General features: G+C 42.7%; 1 protein-coding gene across 1 annotated transcript in view; it reads left to right on the forward strand.

Moving 5' to 3' along the window:
- Window positions 1-16,952, forward strand: part of LOC135533557 (receptor-type tyrosine-protein phosphatase mu-like) — a gene marked incomplete at both ends in the record, with an annotated part of 52,623 nt that extends 35,671 nt beyond the window's left edge. Inside the window, one exon of the mRNA XM_064960839.1 lies at window positions 16,676-16,952. Coding sequence (XP_064816911.1) covers window positions 16,676-16,952 — 277 coding nt within the window. The remainder of the gene's footprint in view (window positions 1-16,675) is intronic.
- Between the last annotated feature and the right edge of the window lie 708 nt (window positions 16,953-17,660).

A 17,660-nucleotide genomic window follows, 5' to 3' on the forward strand; every position in this document is an offset into this window, starting at 1 on the left:
GAGAATGCTATTTGGCCCTAAACAGAGAGTACACAGTGGCAGAATACCTGTCCACTGTGACTGACCCAAACTTAAGGAAAGCTTTGACTATGTACAGACTCAGTGAGCATAGCCTTGCTATTGAGAAAGGCCACCGTAGGCAGACATGGCTCTCAAGAGAAGACAGGCTATGTGCACACTGCCCACAAAATGAGGTAGAAACTGAGCTGCACTTCCTAACCTCCTGCCCAATGTATGACCATATTAGAGAGACATATTTCCCTCAGATTACACAGATACACAAAGAATTTGAAAACAAACCCAATTTTAATAAACTCATCATAGCTTGTAAGTAAGGGCTTGTAAGTTACCATTTCATGGTAAGGTTGAGTTAGGCACATGTGACAAATAGCATTTAATTTACATCCCATATTTATGTTGATTGCATTTGAACTATATGATTGTACTTTATATAACTACATAATATGACATTTGTAATGTCTCTATTCCTTTACAACGTTTGAGAGTGTAATGTTTACTGTTCATTTTTTATTGTTTATTTCACTTTTGTTTATTATCTATTTCACCTGCTTTGGCAATGTTAACATATGTTCCCCATGCCATTAAAGAACTTTGAATTGAATCAAATTGAACTGAGATATATATATATATATATATATATAGAGAGAGATATGGAGACAGAGAGAGTAAGAGAGAGAGAGAAACAGAGAGAGAAAGGGAAGAGAGAGAGAGAAACAGAGAGAGAAAGGGAAGAGAGAGAAGGAGGGAGAGAGATCGGTGAATGAGGGTTGAGAGAGGGAGGGGAGAGAGACAGGAGAGAGGGGAAAGAGAGGGAAAGAGAGATGGAGACAGCGAGAAGAAGAGAGAGGGAGAGAGAGAGAGAGAGCGAGAGAAGGAGGAGAGAGGGAGAGGGAGAGAGAGTGAGAGAGAAAGGGAAAGAGAGAAGGAGGAGATAGAGAGGGAAATAAAGGGAAAGAGATGGATAGAGGGGTGAGAGGGAGAGAGAGAGACCGATGAGAGTCAGAGGAGCAGCATGATTGAAATACTCCCCACAGCCTATCATACACAGCCTATCACAGACAGCCTATCACAGACAGCCTATCACACACAGCCTATCACAGACAGCCTATCACACACAGCCTATCATCCCACATCAAAAATACATCTGATTTTCAGGTCACAATCCAGTCAATCCACCATAATTGGTGTGAGTCACACAGAGGGAGGTGGGCGGAGGGGGGGGGGGGGGTTGGAACTCTATCGGTCGAGATGAGCAGCCTGTGCAGAGGAACTCTATCGGTCGAGATGAGCAGCCTGTGCAGAGGAACTCTATTGGTCGAGATGAGCAGCCTGTGCAGAGGAACTCTATCGGTCGAGATGAGCAGCCTGTGCAGAGGAACTCTATCGGTCGAGATGAGCAGCCTGTGCAGAGGAACTCTATCGGTCGAGATGAGCAGCCTGTGCAGAGGAACTCTATCGGTCGAGATGAGCAGCCTGTGCAGAGGAACCTAATTGGTGTCAGCTCAGGTTGCCTGTGTGTGTGTGTGTGTGTGTGTGTGTGTGTGTGTGTGTGTGTGTGTGTGTGTGTGTGTGTGTGTGTGTGTGTATGTGTGTATGTGTGTATGTGTGTGTGTGTGTGTGTGTGTGTGTGTGTGTGTGTGTGTGTGTGTGTGTATGTGTGTATGTGTGTATGTGTGTATGTGTGTGTGTGTGTGTGTGTGTGTGTGTGTGTGTGTGTGTGTGTGTGTGTGTGTGGTACGTGGCAAACAGTAATATGGGTTCTACCCTGCAGGCCCCCCCCAGACCCCTGTGTCCCACCTCTTAACAGCTTAAACCATTGTTCTCAAATCACTTTTCTCCTCGCTTCCCTCTCTTTTTGTGCAGGCGTTTGTAATGAGGAATTAGCTGCAATGGTGTGATTTTTTTTTTTGATGGTGAGAGAGCCGAGCGTTATGCGATGGGATCTGGCGTTAGACTTGTTCTACTATACAGGCCCATTTTCATCTATTTAACCATTTAATCTGATGTAGGAGTTAGTTCTCTGGAAAGGTTAAGGGGGGGGGTCAATGAACTCTCCTGTAGAACTATCAGCTCCCAGGACTCTCCTGTAGAACTATCAGCTCCCAGGGCTCTCCTGTAGAACTATCAGCTCCCAGGGCTCTCCTGTAGACATATCAGCTCCCAGGGCTCTCCTGTAGAACTATCAGCTCCCAGGGCTCTCCTGTAGAACTATCAGCTCCCAGGGCTCTCCTGTAGAACTATCAGCTCCCAGGGCTCTCCTGTAGACATATCAGCTCCCAGGACTCTCCTGTAGAACTATAGGCTCCCAGGACTCTCCTGTAGACATATCAGCTCCCAGGACTCTCCTGTAGACATATCAGCTCCCAGGACTCTCCTGTAGACATATCAGCTCCCAGGGCTCTCCTGTAGAACTATCAGCTCCCAGGGCTCTCCTGTAGAACTATCAGCTCCCAGGGCTCTCCTGTAGACATATCAGCTCCCAGGACTCTCCTGTAGAACTATAGGCTCCCAGGACTCTCCTGTAGACATATCAGCTCCCAGGGCTCTCCTGTAGACATATCAGCTCCCAGGACTCTCCTGTAGACATATCAGCTCCCAGGACTCTCCTGTAGAACTATAGGCTCCCAGGACTCTCCTGTAGACATATCAGCTCCCAGGACTTAAAGCGGGTACAACCTCAGTGTTCACATTAAACCTGTAACTTAATGCGGGTACAACCTCAGTGTTCACAGTAAAAATGTAACTTAAAGCAGGTACAGCCTCAGTGTTCACAGTAAAACTGTAACTTCACAGCAGAGACAGCAGAGACTCACCTCAAGCAAGACAATATTGTAGACTAGTACAACAGTTGTTACCAAAATAAATACAAAATAATTGTTACTGTGCTGATGTGAGAGAGACCAAGCTCAATATGTTTGTATCACATATTTCTACTTGACAGAAGTCTCTCCTCAGCTCAGCCTCTGGCTCTTTACCTAGCCTTAGGTAAGAGAATAGACAAAGATCCTATTCACACCACTGTGTCAGTCCATCGTTTAATGATGTCTCAGAATCAGCGTCATGTCATGAGGAGATACTTCGGGGCTGGGGCGGAGGACTGTTTTTGTTCCTCAGAATAAGGGACGGTAGATTGACGGGGAATCTCAAGTACCCTCGTGGATGAAAATTGGAAAAACACCTTACTTGACACCCAGTGTCATAAACCATTATGACACATGGTCATAACCATGTGTCATAAAATGTCATAATTTGTCATAACCTGTTATAATATGTTAATAACACTGTCATATATTTACACCTGTTGTGACATATATTGTGCTATCTTATGGCTGGTTATAACATCCACTAAAGCAGCCACACAAGGCAGAACATTCCATTACACCACACCATAGCCTACTTGTCAACAGTATGTTTATGTTATATATCTGCTATATATACGTTATATAGTTATAACACCTACACTGTCTGGTTTATATGATTATGATGGTCATAATTATTCTATAAAGCGTCGTAAAGTGTATTTTCTACAAGTTATTTAAAATATGATTACATTTTTTTTTAACTTTCAAACCGTAAGGAAACTTCTTGGCAGGGAACAAACTAATTTGAATAAATGTTGGATTTGACACCCTTATGTAGGTGTTATAACCAGCCACAAAACAAGTGTAAATATATGGGTCATGACAGTGTTGTAGCCATATTATGACAGGTTATGACATGTTGTGTCAGCTGTTATGTCATGGTTATGACAGGTTATGACATGTTGTGTCAGCTATTATGACATGGTTATGACAGGTTATGACATGTTGTGTCAGCTGTTATGACAGGTTATGACATGTTGTGTCAGCTGTTATGTCATGGTTATGACAGGTTATGACATGTTGTGTCAGCTGTTATGTCATGGTTATGACAGGTTATGACACATTGTGTCAGCTGTTATGTCATGGTTATGGCAGGTTATGACACGTTGTGTCAGCTGTTATGTCATGGTTATGACAGGTTATGACACGTTGTGTCAGCTGTTATGTCATGGTTATGACAGGTTATGACATGTTGTGTCAGCTGTTATGACATGGTTATGACAGGTTATGACATGTTGTGTCAGCTGTTATGACAGGTTATGACACGTTGTGTCAGCTGTTATGTCATTGTTATGACAGGTTATGAGTGTCAAGTAAAGTAAAAAACCACAGTTGAATAAATAAGTAGTCTCCACATGAGTGATAACCAGTCTCTACATTAGTGATAACCAGTCTCCACATTAGTGATAACCAGTCTCCACATTAGTGATAACCAGTCTCTACATTAGTGATAACCAGTCTCTACATTAATGATAACCAGTCTCTACATTAGTGATAACCAGTCTCTACATTAGTGATAACCAGTCTATACATTAGTGATAACCAGTCTCTACATTAGTGATAACCAGTCTCTACATTAGTGATAACCAGTCTCTACATTAGTGATAACCAGTCTCTACATTATTGATAACCAGTCTCCACATTATTGATAACCAGTCTCCACATGAGTGATAACCAGTCTCTACATTAGTGATAACCAGTCTCCACATTAGTGATAACCAGTCTCTACATTAGTGATAACCAGTCTCTACATTCGTGATAACCAGTCTAAACATTAGTGATAACTGGTCTCTACATTAGTGATAACCAGTCTCTACATTAGTGATAACCAGTCTCTACATTAGTGATAACCAGTCTCTACATTAGTGATAACCAGTCTCTACATTAGTGATAACCAGTCTCCACATTGGTGATAACCAGTCTCCACATTAGTGATAACCAGTCTCTACATTAGTGATAACCAGTCTCTACATTAGTGATAACCAGTCTCTACATTAGTGATAACCAGTCTCTACATTAATTATAACCAGTCTCTACATTAGTGATAACCAGTCTCCACATTAGTGATAACATGTCACTACATTCGTGATAACATGTCTCTACATTCATGATAACCAGTCTCTACATTAGTGATAACCTGTCTCTATATTAGTGATAACCAGTCTCTACATTAGTGATAACCAGTCTCTACATTAGTGATAACCAGTCTCTACATTAGTGATAACCAGTCTCTACATTAGTGATAACCAGTCTCCACATTAGTGATAACCAGTCTCTACATTAGTGATAACCAGTCTCTACATTAGTGATAACCAGTCTCTACATTAGTGATAACCAGTCTCTACATTAATTATAACCAGTCTCTACATTAGTGATAACCAGTCTCCACATTAGTGATAACATGTCACTACATTCGTGATAACATGTCTCTACATTCATGATAACCAGTCTCTACATTAGTGATAACCTGTCTCTATATTAGTGATAACCAGTCTCTACATTAGTGATAACCAGTCTCTACATTAGTGATAACCAGTCTCTACATTAGTGATAACCAGTCTCTACATTAGTGATAACCTGTCTCTACATTCATGATAACCAGTCTCTACATTAATGATAATCACTCTACATTAATGATAACCAGTCTCTACATTAGTGATAACCAGTCTCTACATTAGTGATAACCAGTATCTACATTAATGATAACATGTCTCTACATTAATGATAACCAGTCTCTACATTAATGATAACCAGTCTCTACATTAGTGATAACCAGTCTCTACATTAGTGATAACCAGTCTCTACATTAGTGATAACCAGTCTCTACATTAGTGATAACCAGTCTCTACATTAGTGATAACCAGTCTCCACATTAGTGATAACCAGTCTCTACATTAGTGATAACCAGTCTCTACATTAGTGATAACCAGTCTCTACATTAGTGATAACCAGTCTCTACATTAATTATAACCAGTCTCTACATTAGTGATAACCAGTCTCCACATTAGTGATAACATGTCACTACATTCGTGATAACATGTCTCTACATTCATGATAACCAGTCTCTACATTAGTGATAACCTGTCTCTATATTAGTGATAACCAGTCTCTACATTAGTGATAACCAGTCTCTACATTAGTGATAACCAGTCTCTACATTAGTGATAACCAGTCTCTACATTAGTGATAACCTGTCTCTACATTCATGATAACCAGTCTCTACATTAATGATAATCACTCTACATTAATGATAACCAGTCTCTACATTAGTGATAACCAGTCTCTACATTAGTGATAACCAGTATCTACATTAATGATAACATGTCTCTACATTAATGATAACCAGTCTCTACATTAATGATAACCAGTCTCTACATTAGTGATAACCAGTCTCTACATTAGTGATAACCAGTCTCTACATTAGTGATAACCAGTCTCTACATTAGTGATAACCAGTCTCTACATTAATGATAACATGTCTCTACATTAGTGATAACCCGTCTCTACATTAATGATAACCAGTCTCTACATTAGTGATAACCAGTCTCTACAGTAGTGATAACCGGTCTCTACATTAATGATAACCAGTCTCTACATTAATGATAGCATGTCTCTACATTAATGATAACATGTCTCTACATTAATGATAACTAGTCTCTACATTAATGATAACCAGTCTCTACATTAGTGATAACCAGTCTCCACATTAGTGATAACATGTCTCTACATTCATGATAACCAGTCTCTACATTAGTGATAACCAGTCTCTACATTAGTGATAACCAGTCTCTACATTAGTGATAACCGGTCTCTATATTAGTGATAACCGGTCTCTACATTAGTGATAACATGTCTCTACATTAGTGATAACCAGTCTAAACATTAGTGATAACCAGTCTCTACATTAGTGATAACCAGTCTCTACATTAGTGATAACCAGTCTCTACATTAGTGATAACCAGTCTCTACATTAGTGATAACCAGTCTAAACATGAGTGATAACCTGTCAAATAAAGGCATATGTTCTCATTGGTCTGCTTTAAAGAGGAAATCTGCACTTCGAGTTATAAATCAACGATATATATAAACATATATTCCCGTTGATTCTTGAAGAATGTGACGTAATGTAAAAACACAGGAGAGATGGTTTTCCATCCTCAGACCTTGACTGGCTACCACCTCTGACTGTCCCTCTCTAATAGAAAATAGAAGAAACCCTGCACGCCGTGATGACACAGCCCTCAACTCACTCTCCTCTATAGCACTATTTCCCCTTTTATGCCCTCTTTTTGTCTCTTGACTTGTTCATTATTCAAACTCTCAGAGGTCACCATCTCTTTTCATTTCCTCTCAGTGGAGGCCTCTGTGTTTAGTTCAAACACTCCCCAGCCCCCCCCCCTCCCCTCCCACTGAGCCTCACACAGCCCCTCACAGAGATCCCTCTGTCTGAATTGCCTCCTTAGCAGGGAGAGAAAGTGTCTGTCCTGTAGACAGCAACAGCAGCGTTAGTATGTTAACTATCAAACCTGTTAGTATGTTAACTATCCTGCCTGTTAGTATGTTAACTATCCCACCTGTTAGTATGTTAACTATCACACCTGTTAGTATGTTAACTATCTCACCTGTTAGTATGTTAACTATCTCACCTGTTAGTATGTTAACTATCACACCTGTTAGTATGTTAACTATCAAACCTGTTAGTATGTTAACTATCCCACCTGTTAGTATGTTAACTATCACACCTGTTAGTATGTTAACTATCCTACCTGTTAGTATGTTAACTATCTCACCTGTTAGTATGTTAACTATCTCACCTGTTAGTATGTTAACTATCACACCTGTTAGTATGTTAACTATCCTACCTGTTAGTATGTTAACTATCTCACCTGTTAGTATGTTAACTATCACACCTGTTAGTATGTTAACTATCCTACCTGTTAGTATGTTAACTATCTCACCTGTTAGTATGTTAACTATCACACCTGTTAGTATGTTAACTATCACACCTGTTAGTATGTTAACTATCACACCTGTTAGTATGTTAACTATCTCACCTGTTAGTATGTTAACTATCACACCTGTTAGTATGTTCACTATCACACCTGTTAGTATGTTCACTATCACACCTGTTAGTATGTTAACTATCACACCTGTTAGTATGTTAACTATCACACCTGTTAGTATGTTCACTATCACACCTGTTAGTATGTTCACTGTCACACCTGTTAGTATGTTAACTGTCACACCTGTTAGTATGTTAACTATCACACCTGTTAGTATGTTAACTATCACACCTGTTAGTATGTTAACTATCTCACCTGTTAGTATGTTAACTATCTCACCTGTTAGTATGTTAACTATCACACCTGTTAGTGTGTTAACTATCCCACCTCTTAGTATGTTAACTGTCACACCTGTTAGTATGTTAACTGTCACACCTGTTAGTATGTTAACTATCACACCTGTTAGTATGTTAACTATCACACCTGTTAGTATGTTCACTATCACACCTGTTAGTATGTTAACTGTCACACCTGTTAGTATGTTAACTATCACACCTGTTAGTATGTTAACTATCACACCTGTTAGTATGTTAACTATCTCACCTGTTAGTATGTTAACTATCTCACCTGTTAGTATGTTAACTATCACACCTGTTAGTATGTTCACTATCACACCTGTTAGTATGTTCACTATCACACCTGTTAGTATGTTAACTATCACACCTGTTAGTATGTTAACTATCACACCTGTTAGTATGTTCACTATCACACCTGTTAGTATGTTCACTATCACACCTGTTAGTATGTTAACTGTCACACCTGTTAGTATGTTAACTATCACACCTGTTAGTATGTTAACTATCTCACCTGTTAGTATGTTAACTATCACACCTGTTAGTATGTTAACTATCAAACCTGTTAGTATGTTAACTATCCCACCTGTTAGTATGTTAACTATCACACCTGTTAGTATGTTAACTATCCTACCTGTTAGTATGTTAACTATCTCACCTGTTAGTATGTTAACTATCTCACCTGTTAGTATGTTAACTATCACACCTGTTAGTATGTTAACTATCCTACCTGTTAGTATGTTAACTATCTCACCTGTTAGTATGTTAACTATCACACCTGTTAGTATGTTAACTATCCTACCTGTTAGTATGTTAACTATCTCACCTGTTAGTATGTTAACTATCTCACCTGTTAGTATGTTAACTATCACACCTGTTAGTATGTTAACTATCACACATGTTAGTATGTTAACTATCACACCTGTTAGTATGTTAACTATCACACCTGTTAGTATGTTAACTATCTCACCTGTTAGTATGTTAACTATCTCACCTGTTAGTATGTTAACTATCACACCTGTTAGTATGTTAACTATCACATATGTTAGTATGTTAACTATCACACCTGTTAGTGGGGGTGTTCTACTAAAATATATGGAATTGTTTTAAGAAGGTCATACTAAGGATCATGTAGCGGTTTAATTTAGAATTTTAAGATCCCTTGAAGGATAAAGAATAAAATAATAATAATAATAATATTTGATGGAAATGTGTATTTGGCCTTACTGCTATTAACCCATACAAAAGCATTGAATTACAGATTCACTACATGGAACAACAACAGAAAGAAATCTAAAAGAAGTTTGTTCTGAAGTACAGTGGTTTTTCATTTAAAAGTCAGACCTAAGTCTGTCTATTGGAAGTCCTCCAATTGTCCGCATGGCCGGCTGCATTTTGCTACAACCGGAAACTTCCGGAAGATTGCCCTTTATTTAGTTATTTTTTAAGAACCCAGAAAATGGAGGCGGTGAGAAAACAATTAATTATTAGCTCGTTAGCTTGCAATAGAAACTTAGTGTGCAGGCTACCTCAAATGAGCTGCTAATGTAAGGATTAGCTAGCAATGTCAGCTGTCAGAGAAGGGAGATTAAGGTGAAAGGATTAGCTAGCAGTGTCAGCTGTCAGAGAAGGGAGATTAAGGTGAAAGGATTAGCTAGCAGTTTCAGCTGTCAGAGAAGGGAGATTAAGGTGAAAGGATTAGCTAGCAGTGTCAGCTGTCAGAGAAGGGAGATTAAGGTGAAAGGATTAGCTAGCAGTTTCAGCTGTCAGAGAAGGGAGATTAAAGTGAAAGGATTAGCTAGCAGTTTCAGCTGTCAGAGAAGGGAGATTAAGGTGAAGGGATTAGCTAGCAGTTTCAGCTGTCAGAGAAGGGAGATTAAGGTGAAAGGATTAGCTAGCGGTTTCAGCTGTCAGAGAAGGGAGATTAAGGTGAAAGGATTAGCTAGCGGTTTCAGCTGTCAGAGAAGGGAGATTAAGGTGAAAGGATTAGCTAGCAGTTTCAGCTGTCAGAGAAGGGAGATTAAGGTGAAAGGATTAGCTAGCAGTTTCAGCTGTCAGAGAAGGGAGATTAGGCTACTCGGGATAGAGATACCTTTCTGGGAGAACATTATGAGGAGAATGGAGGACAGAGAGATATAGCAACATAATATTCAGCTAAAATGCACGGAAATTACTTTTGACGCTAATTTGAGTAAATCTGAATCCCCTTTTAGCCAGGAACCCTGTTCAGCCTACAATGACATGGTTGCATTGAAGACAAGGTAATTTTTATTGATCTGTTATCAGTGTCAGTGTAGAGTAGCCCGAGGCAACCATCGTATTAAAGACCACATTTTTTTCCCCGTGCAAAGTAAATTAACATCTCTGATATAACAAATAGCCGTTGTCTTTCCTGCTTTGTGAGAGAAGCCAAATACTCCACAGAAAATGACCGTGGTGATGGATCAACTAGTTTTTAGGCACAGTTATCATGCAGTTTGGGGTAAGGCCACTCGGCTGTTTTTTGTCTGAAGCATGAATGCGGTGGGCTTCCAACCCGGCCTCCGGGAGTCGTCGTACGTCAACTGCAAGCCCTTTGTAGGGAACTGCAAGCCCTTTGTAGGGAACTGCAAGCCCTTTGTAGGGAACTGCAAGCCCTTTGTAGGGAACTGTAGATGAGTCTTGTGAGGCCGGTTGCTTTGCTCACAGGCATGTACAGTACCAGTCAAAATGTCTCATTCAAGGGTTTTTCTTAATTTTTACTATTTTCTACATTGTAGAATGTAGAACATCACAACTATGAAATAACACATATGGAATCATGTAGTAACCAAAAAGTGTTAAATAAATCAAAATATATTTTAGATTTTAGATTCTTTATAGTAGCCACCCTTTGCCTTGATGACAGCTTGGCACACTCTTGATATTCTCTCAACCAGCTTCATGAGGAATGCTTTTCCAATCTCAATTGGGTTGAGGTCGGGTGATTGTGGAGGCCAGGTCATTTGATGCCGCACCCCATCACTCTCCTTCTTGGTCAGTTAGCCATTACACAGCCTGGAGGTGTGTTGGGTCATTGTCCTGTCATGACCTGCCCTTTTGGATAGGCACCAGATTCCTCACTCTCTCTCTCTCTCTCTCTCTCTCTCTCCCTCTCTCTCTCTCTCTCTATCTCTCTCTCTGGGTCTCCCTCTCTCTCTCTCTCTCTCTCTGGGTCTCCCTCTCTCTGGGTCTCCCTCTCTCTGGGTCTCCCTCTCTCTCTCTCTCTCTCTCTCTGGGTCTCCCTCTCTCTGGGTCTCCCTCTCTCTGGGTCTCCCTCTCTCTGGGTCTCCCTCTCTCTGGGTCTCTCTCTCTCTCTCTCTCTCTCTCTCTCTCTCTCTCTCTCTCTCTCTCTCTCTCTCTCTCTCTCTCTCTCTCTCTCTCTCCTCTCCTCTCCCCCTCTCCTCTCCTCCCTCTCCTCTCCCTCTCCTCTCCTCTCCCAGAGTATTATGACGGTTGTATGAATTCCTTTGCGGAAACGTCCCCTTCACTACTGGAGTATTGAGGTAGAGAACCTAGGGGTTAAAAAACAACAGTGTCTTGTTTTTTTTTACCCCTTTTTCTCCCCAATTTCGTGGTATCCAATTGTTTTAATAGCTACTATCTTGTCTCATCGCTACAACTCCTGTACGGGCCCGGGAGAGACGAAGGTTGAAGGTCATGCGTCCTCCGATACACAACCCTACCAGGCCACACAGCTTCTTAACACAGCGCGCATCCAACCCGGAAGCCAGCCACACCAATGTGTTGGAGGAAACACCGTGCACCTGGCAACCTTGGTTAGCGCGCACTGCGCCTGGCCCGCCACAGGAGTCACTGGTGCGGATATCCCTACCGGCCAACCCCTCCCTAACCCGGACGACGCTAGGCCAATTGTGTGTCGCCCCACGGACCTCCCAGTCGCGGCCGGTTATGACAGAGCCTGGGCGCGAACCCAGAGTCTCTGGTGGCGCAGGTGGCGCTGCACTACAGCACCCTTAAAACCTCTTGATGCTCTGGGGGCGCTATTTCATTTTTGGATGAAAAACGTTCCCGTTTTAAACAAGATATTTTGTCACAAAAAGATGCTCGACTATGCATATAATTGATAGCTTTCGAAAGAAAACACTCTGACGTGTCCAGAACTACCAAGATATTTTCTGTGCGTGCCCTAGAACGTGAGCTTCAGGCAAAACCAAGATGAGACGGCATCCAGGAAATGAGCAGGATTTTTGAGGCTCTGTTTTCCATTGTCTCCTTATATGGCTGTGAATGCGAGAGGAGTAAGTCTGCCCTTTCTGTCGTTTCCCCAAGGTGTCTGCAGCATTGTGATGTATTTGTAGGCAGATCATTGGAAGATTGACCATAAGAGACCACATTTACCAGGTGTCCGCCCGGTGTCCTGCGCCGAAATTGGTGCGCAAAAGTCAGCTGCAAGTATTTTTCCATGGAATTTAGAGAAGAATGCAAGCTTCCATATCTCCATGAAGAGATATGTGAAAAAACACCTTGAGGATTGATTCCAAACAACGTTTGCCATGTTTCGGTCGATATTATGGAGTTAATTCGGAAAAGTTTGACGTTGTAGGTGACTGAATTTTCGGTTCGTTTCGGTAGCCAGATGCGATGTACAAAACGGAACGATTTCTCCTACACACAGACGCTTTCAGGAAAAACTGCGCATTTGGTATGTAACTGAGAGTCTCCTCATTGAAAACATCCGAAGCTCTTCAAAGGTAAATTATTTTATTTATTTGGTTATCTGGTTTTTGTGAAAATGTTGCGTGCTAATGCTACTCAAAATGCTAAGCTAGCTTTGCATACTCTTACACAAATTAGTCAATTTCTATGGTTCAAAAGCATATTTTGAAAATCTGAGATGACAGTGTTGTTAAGAAAAGGCTAAGCTTGAGAGCAGACGCATTATTTTCATTTTATTTGCGATTTTCAGAAATCGTTAACGTTGCGTTATGCTAATGAGCCTGAGGCTTTAGTCACGATCCCGGATCCGGGATGGGGAGTTTCAAGAGTTAACCACTGCACCACCCAGGAGGCCCATTGAACAATTTCAATGTTCAACATTCCCCCTCTGGCCTTATAGCTTCCTCATTTAGTCACATTACTTTACTTTAAGTCAATATTTAAGTTGTATACAGAACCCAGAGTCTCTGGTGGCACAGCTGGCGCTGCAGTACAGAGCCCTTACCCACTGCGCCACCCGGGAGTCCGATCAGTTGTTGTTTTGGGATAACAACATAACTGTATCTCTGAATCTATATATTTGTCAGGGTCACATCCAAATGTTGTGGAACTTATATGATTAAATATGAAACTATTTGTGAGAAGATGTAATGTGAATTTAGCCTTTGAAATGAGATAATAGTTTTTCATATGATGTCTTAACCAGTCCGTGACCACACCCACGTAAAACACAGTGACCACACCCACATAAACACAGTGACCACACCCACGTAAAACACAGTGACCACACCCACGTAAAACACAGTGACCACACCCACGTTAAACACAGTGACCACACCCACGTAAAACACAGTGACCACACCCACATAAAACACAGTGACCACACCCACGTAAAACACAGTGACCACACCCACGTAAAACACAGTGACCACACCCAACACATTATGACGAAAGGAGGGAACGCCCCTTTTTCACAGAGTGCTTAATTAAATAGGATTCGTGACAAAATTAGACATTAGGCCAACGAGACTGACTGCATGAGCTAAAAGGTACGGACGGAAGGACTCTGAAACTCTGAAACTTTCAACAGAGAAGAAGAAAATCTCTACAAGACCATTCAGGCGGGCAGTGTAAACCGAATGTCACGAATAGTTAGACTCTATAGACCAGCTACGTGCAGCGCAAGGTGAATACAGTACAAATGGTTAAGACATCTACAAAACTAAAGACATTCACAGTCTGCGCGTGTATATGTGAAATAGTCTAGGAAAACTTGGCCAAGACGAGAGACAAAATAACAAATCCTCTCACCACTCTATTCTAAGTTACAGAGTTTGCTGAACAAGGACATGGTGACTTCTGGTGGACAACCATTCTGTCGACTGACATTCCGTCCCACTGGGATTTCCTCGACATTCTTTAGATCCCGTTGTGACATCATCACCTCCACTGTAATTGCAACAATGTAACTTTGACAGAAACCCATGTTGGAACAAACAAATAAACAACATCTAATTCTGAGCCTAGACTACAGCACAGTGAGGTCAGGCCATACGCTGCGAGCTAAAGCCAACAACCAATCGACCGTAAAGATGATTATAAACAGAATGGGAATCTGACTTTAGGATGTTCTAATATATCTAATATATTCCAGGTTTGTCTGAAAAACGTGTGTTTGAAAGGTTATCTGGGAATATAAAATGAACAGTGTATAAATATAGTTGATTAAATTACATAAATCTATGTTAACTACTAGTGCCTCCCTCTGCCTCTAATGGCCTTTTCCCAGATGCCTGTCGTTATTAATAGCTACTGAATGTATAAAATACTAGCTCTCCTCAGTGTTCTCTGTCTTAATTCACCATTTTGTCTTAATACACTGAGTGTACAAAAAATGAGGAACACATTCCTAATACTGAGTTACAACCCCAGTGGTCTAGTCCCCCCAATGTTGAAGTGAAACCACAGTGGTCTAGTCCCCCCAATGTTGAAGTGAAACCACAGTGGTCTAGTCCCCCAATGTTGAAGTGAAACCACAGTGGTCTAGTCCCCCCAATGTTGAAGTGAAACCACAGTGGTCCCCCCAATGTTGAAGTGAAACCACCCCCCCAATGTTGAAGTGAAACCACAGTGGTCTAGTCCCCCCAATGTTGAAGTGAAACCACAGTGGTCAAGTCCCCCCAATGTTGAAGTGAAACCACAGTGGTCAAGTCCCCCCAATGTTGAAGTGAAACCACAGTGGTCTAGTCCCCCCAATGTTGAAGTGAAACCACAGTGGTCAAGTCCCCCCAATGTTGAAGTGAAACCACAGTGGTCAAGTCCCCCCGATGTTGAAGTGAAACCACAGTGGTCTAGTCCCCCCAATGTTGAAGTGAAACCACAGTGGTCTAGTCCCCCCAATGTTGAAGTGAAACCACAGTGGTCTAGTCCCCCCAATGTTGAAGTGAAACCACAGTGGTCTAGTCCCCCCAATGTTGAAGTGAAACCACAGTGGTCTAGTCCCCCCAATGTTGAAGTGAAAACACAGTGGTCTAGTCCCCCCAATGTTGAAGTGAAACCACAGAAACCACACACCAACATTTTATAATTGTCCCTTTAAAGATAAAGTATTACAGGTTTAACTGGGTTTCTTGGTAAGCAAATTAAAACAAATTAGTTTTAAAATCGAACAAATAATTTATTTTTTAAATCTGCTTTGTTTATTCTTGAATACTGTATTCACGTATCCCCCCATATTCTCCTAACCCCTTCTCCCCCTCTCTCCCCCTCCTTCTCCCCCTCTCCCTCCTTCTCTCCCCTCCTTCTCCCTCTCCCCTCCTTCTCTCCCTCTCCCCTCCTTCTCTCCCTTCTCTCCCCTCCTTCTCCCCTTCTCTCCCCTCCTTCTCCCCCCTCTCCCCTCCTTCGCTCCCCCTCTCTCCCTCCTTCTCCCCCTATCTCCCCTCCTTCTCTCCCCTCATTCTCTCTCCTCTCTCCCCTCCTCCCCCCTCTCTCCTCCTTCTCCCCTCTCTCCCCTCCCTCTCTCCCCTCTCTCCACTCCTTCTCTCCCCTCTATCCCCTCCCTTATCCCCCCTCTCTCCCTCTCCTCCCTCCTTCTCCCCCTCTCTTTCCTCCTTCTCTCCCCTCTCTCCCTCCTTATACCCCTCTCTCCCCCTCCTTCTCTCCCCCTCCTTATCCCCCTCTCTCCCCCTCTCCTCCCTCCTTCTCCCCCTCTCTCCCCTTTATCCCCCTCTCTTCACTCCTTCTCTCACCTCTCTCCCCTCCTTCTCTCCCCTCCTTATCCCCTCTCTCCCCCTCTCCTCCCTCCTTCTCCCCCTCTCTCCCCTCCTTCTCCCCCTCTCCTCTCCTCCCCTCTCTCCCCCTCATTCTCCCCCTCTCTTTCCCACTTCTGCCCCCTCTCGCCTCCTTGTACCCCTCTCTCCTCCTTCTGCACCCTCTCCCCTCCTTTTGCCCCCTCTCTTCACTCCTTCTCTCACCTCTCCCCCTCCTTATCCCCCTCTCTTCCCTCCTTCTCCCCCTCCTCCCCCTCTCTCCCATCATTCTCCCCCTCTCTCCCCTCCTTATCCCCCTCTCTTCCCTCATTCTCCCACTCTCTCTCCCCTTCTGCCCCTCTCCCTTCCTTCTGCCCCTCTCTCCCCCTTCTGCCCCTCTCTCCCCCTTCTGCCCCTCTCCCTTCCTTCTGCCCCCTCTCCCCTCCTTTTCCCCCCTATCCCCTCCTTCTCTCCCCTCTTTCTCCCCTCAGTGTATACCAGGTGGTGGTAGAAGAGGAGAGGCCTCGGAGGGCGAGGAGGGGAGCGGTTGAGATTCTCCGCTGTTACCCTGTCCCCATCCACTTCCAGAACTCCACCGTCCTGAACTCTGGGTATTACTTCACAGCTGAGTTCCCCGCCGTAGGGCTACAGGCTCCTCAACCCTTCACTGTGGGAGACAACAAGACCTACGGTGGATACTGGAATGCCCCCCTACTGCCCCAGAAGAGCTACAGCATCTACTACCAGGCGGTCAGCACTGCTAACGGGGTGGGTACCTGTTCTAGGGATATTACACTACCTCGTCTAGGGATATTACACCACCTCTTCAAGGGATATTACACCACCTCTTCTAGGGATATTACACCACCTCTTCAAGGGATATTACACCACCTCTTCTAGGGATATTACACCACCTCTTCAAGGGATATTACACCACCTCTTCTAGGGATATTACACCACCTCTTCTAGGGATATTACACCACCTCTTCTAGGGATATTACACCACCTCGTCTAGGGATATTACACCACCTCGTCTAGGGATATTACCTCTTCTAGGGATAATACCTCTTCTAGGGATATTACACTACCTCTTCTAGGGATATTACACCACCTCTTCAAGGGATATTACACCACCTCTTCTAGGGATATTACACCACCTCTTCTAGGGATATTACACCACCTCTTCTAGGGATATTACACCACCTCGTCTAGGGATATTACACCACCTCGTCTAGGGATATTACCTCTTCTAGGGATAATACCTCTTCTAGGGATATTACACTACCTCTTCTAGGGATATTACACTACCTCTTCTAGGGATATTACACCACCTCGTCTAGGGATATTACACTACCTCTTCTAGGGATATTACACCACCTCTTCTAGGGATATTACACTACCTCTTCTAGGGATAATACCTCTTCTAGGGATATTACACTACCTCGTCTAGGGATATTACACTACCTCTTCTAGGGA

Source organism: Oncorhynchus masou, unplaced genomic scaffold (assembly GCF_036934945.1).
Source record: "Oncorhynchus masou masou isolate Uvic2021 unplaced genomic scaffold, UVic_Omas_1.1 unplaced_scaffold_2448, whole genome shotgun sequence".
Taxonomy (NCBI): Eukaryota; Metazoa; Chordata; class Actinopteri; order Salmoniformes; family Salmonidae; genus Oncorhynchus; species Oncorhynchus masou.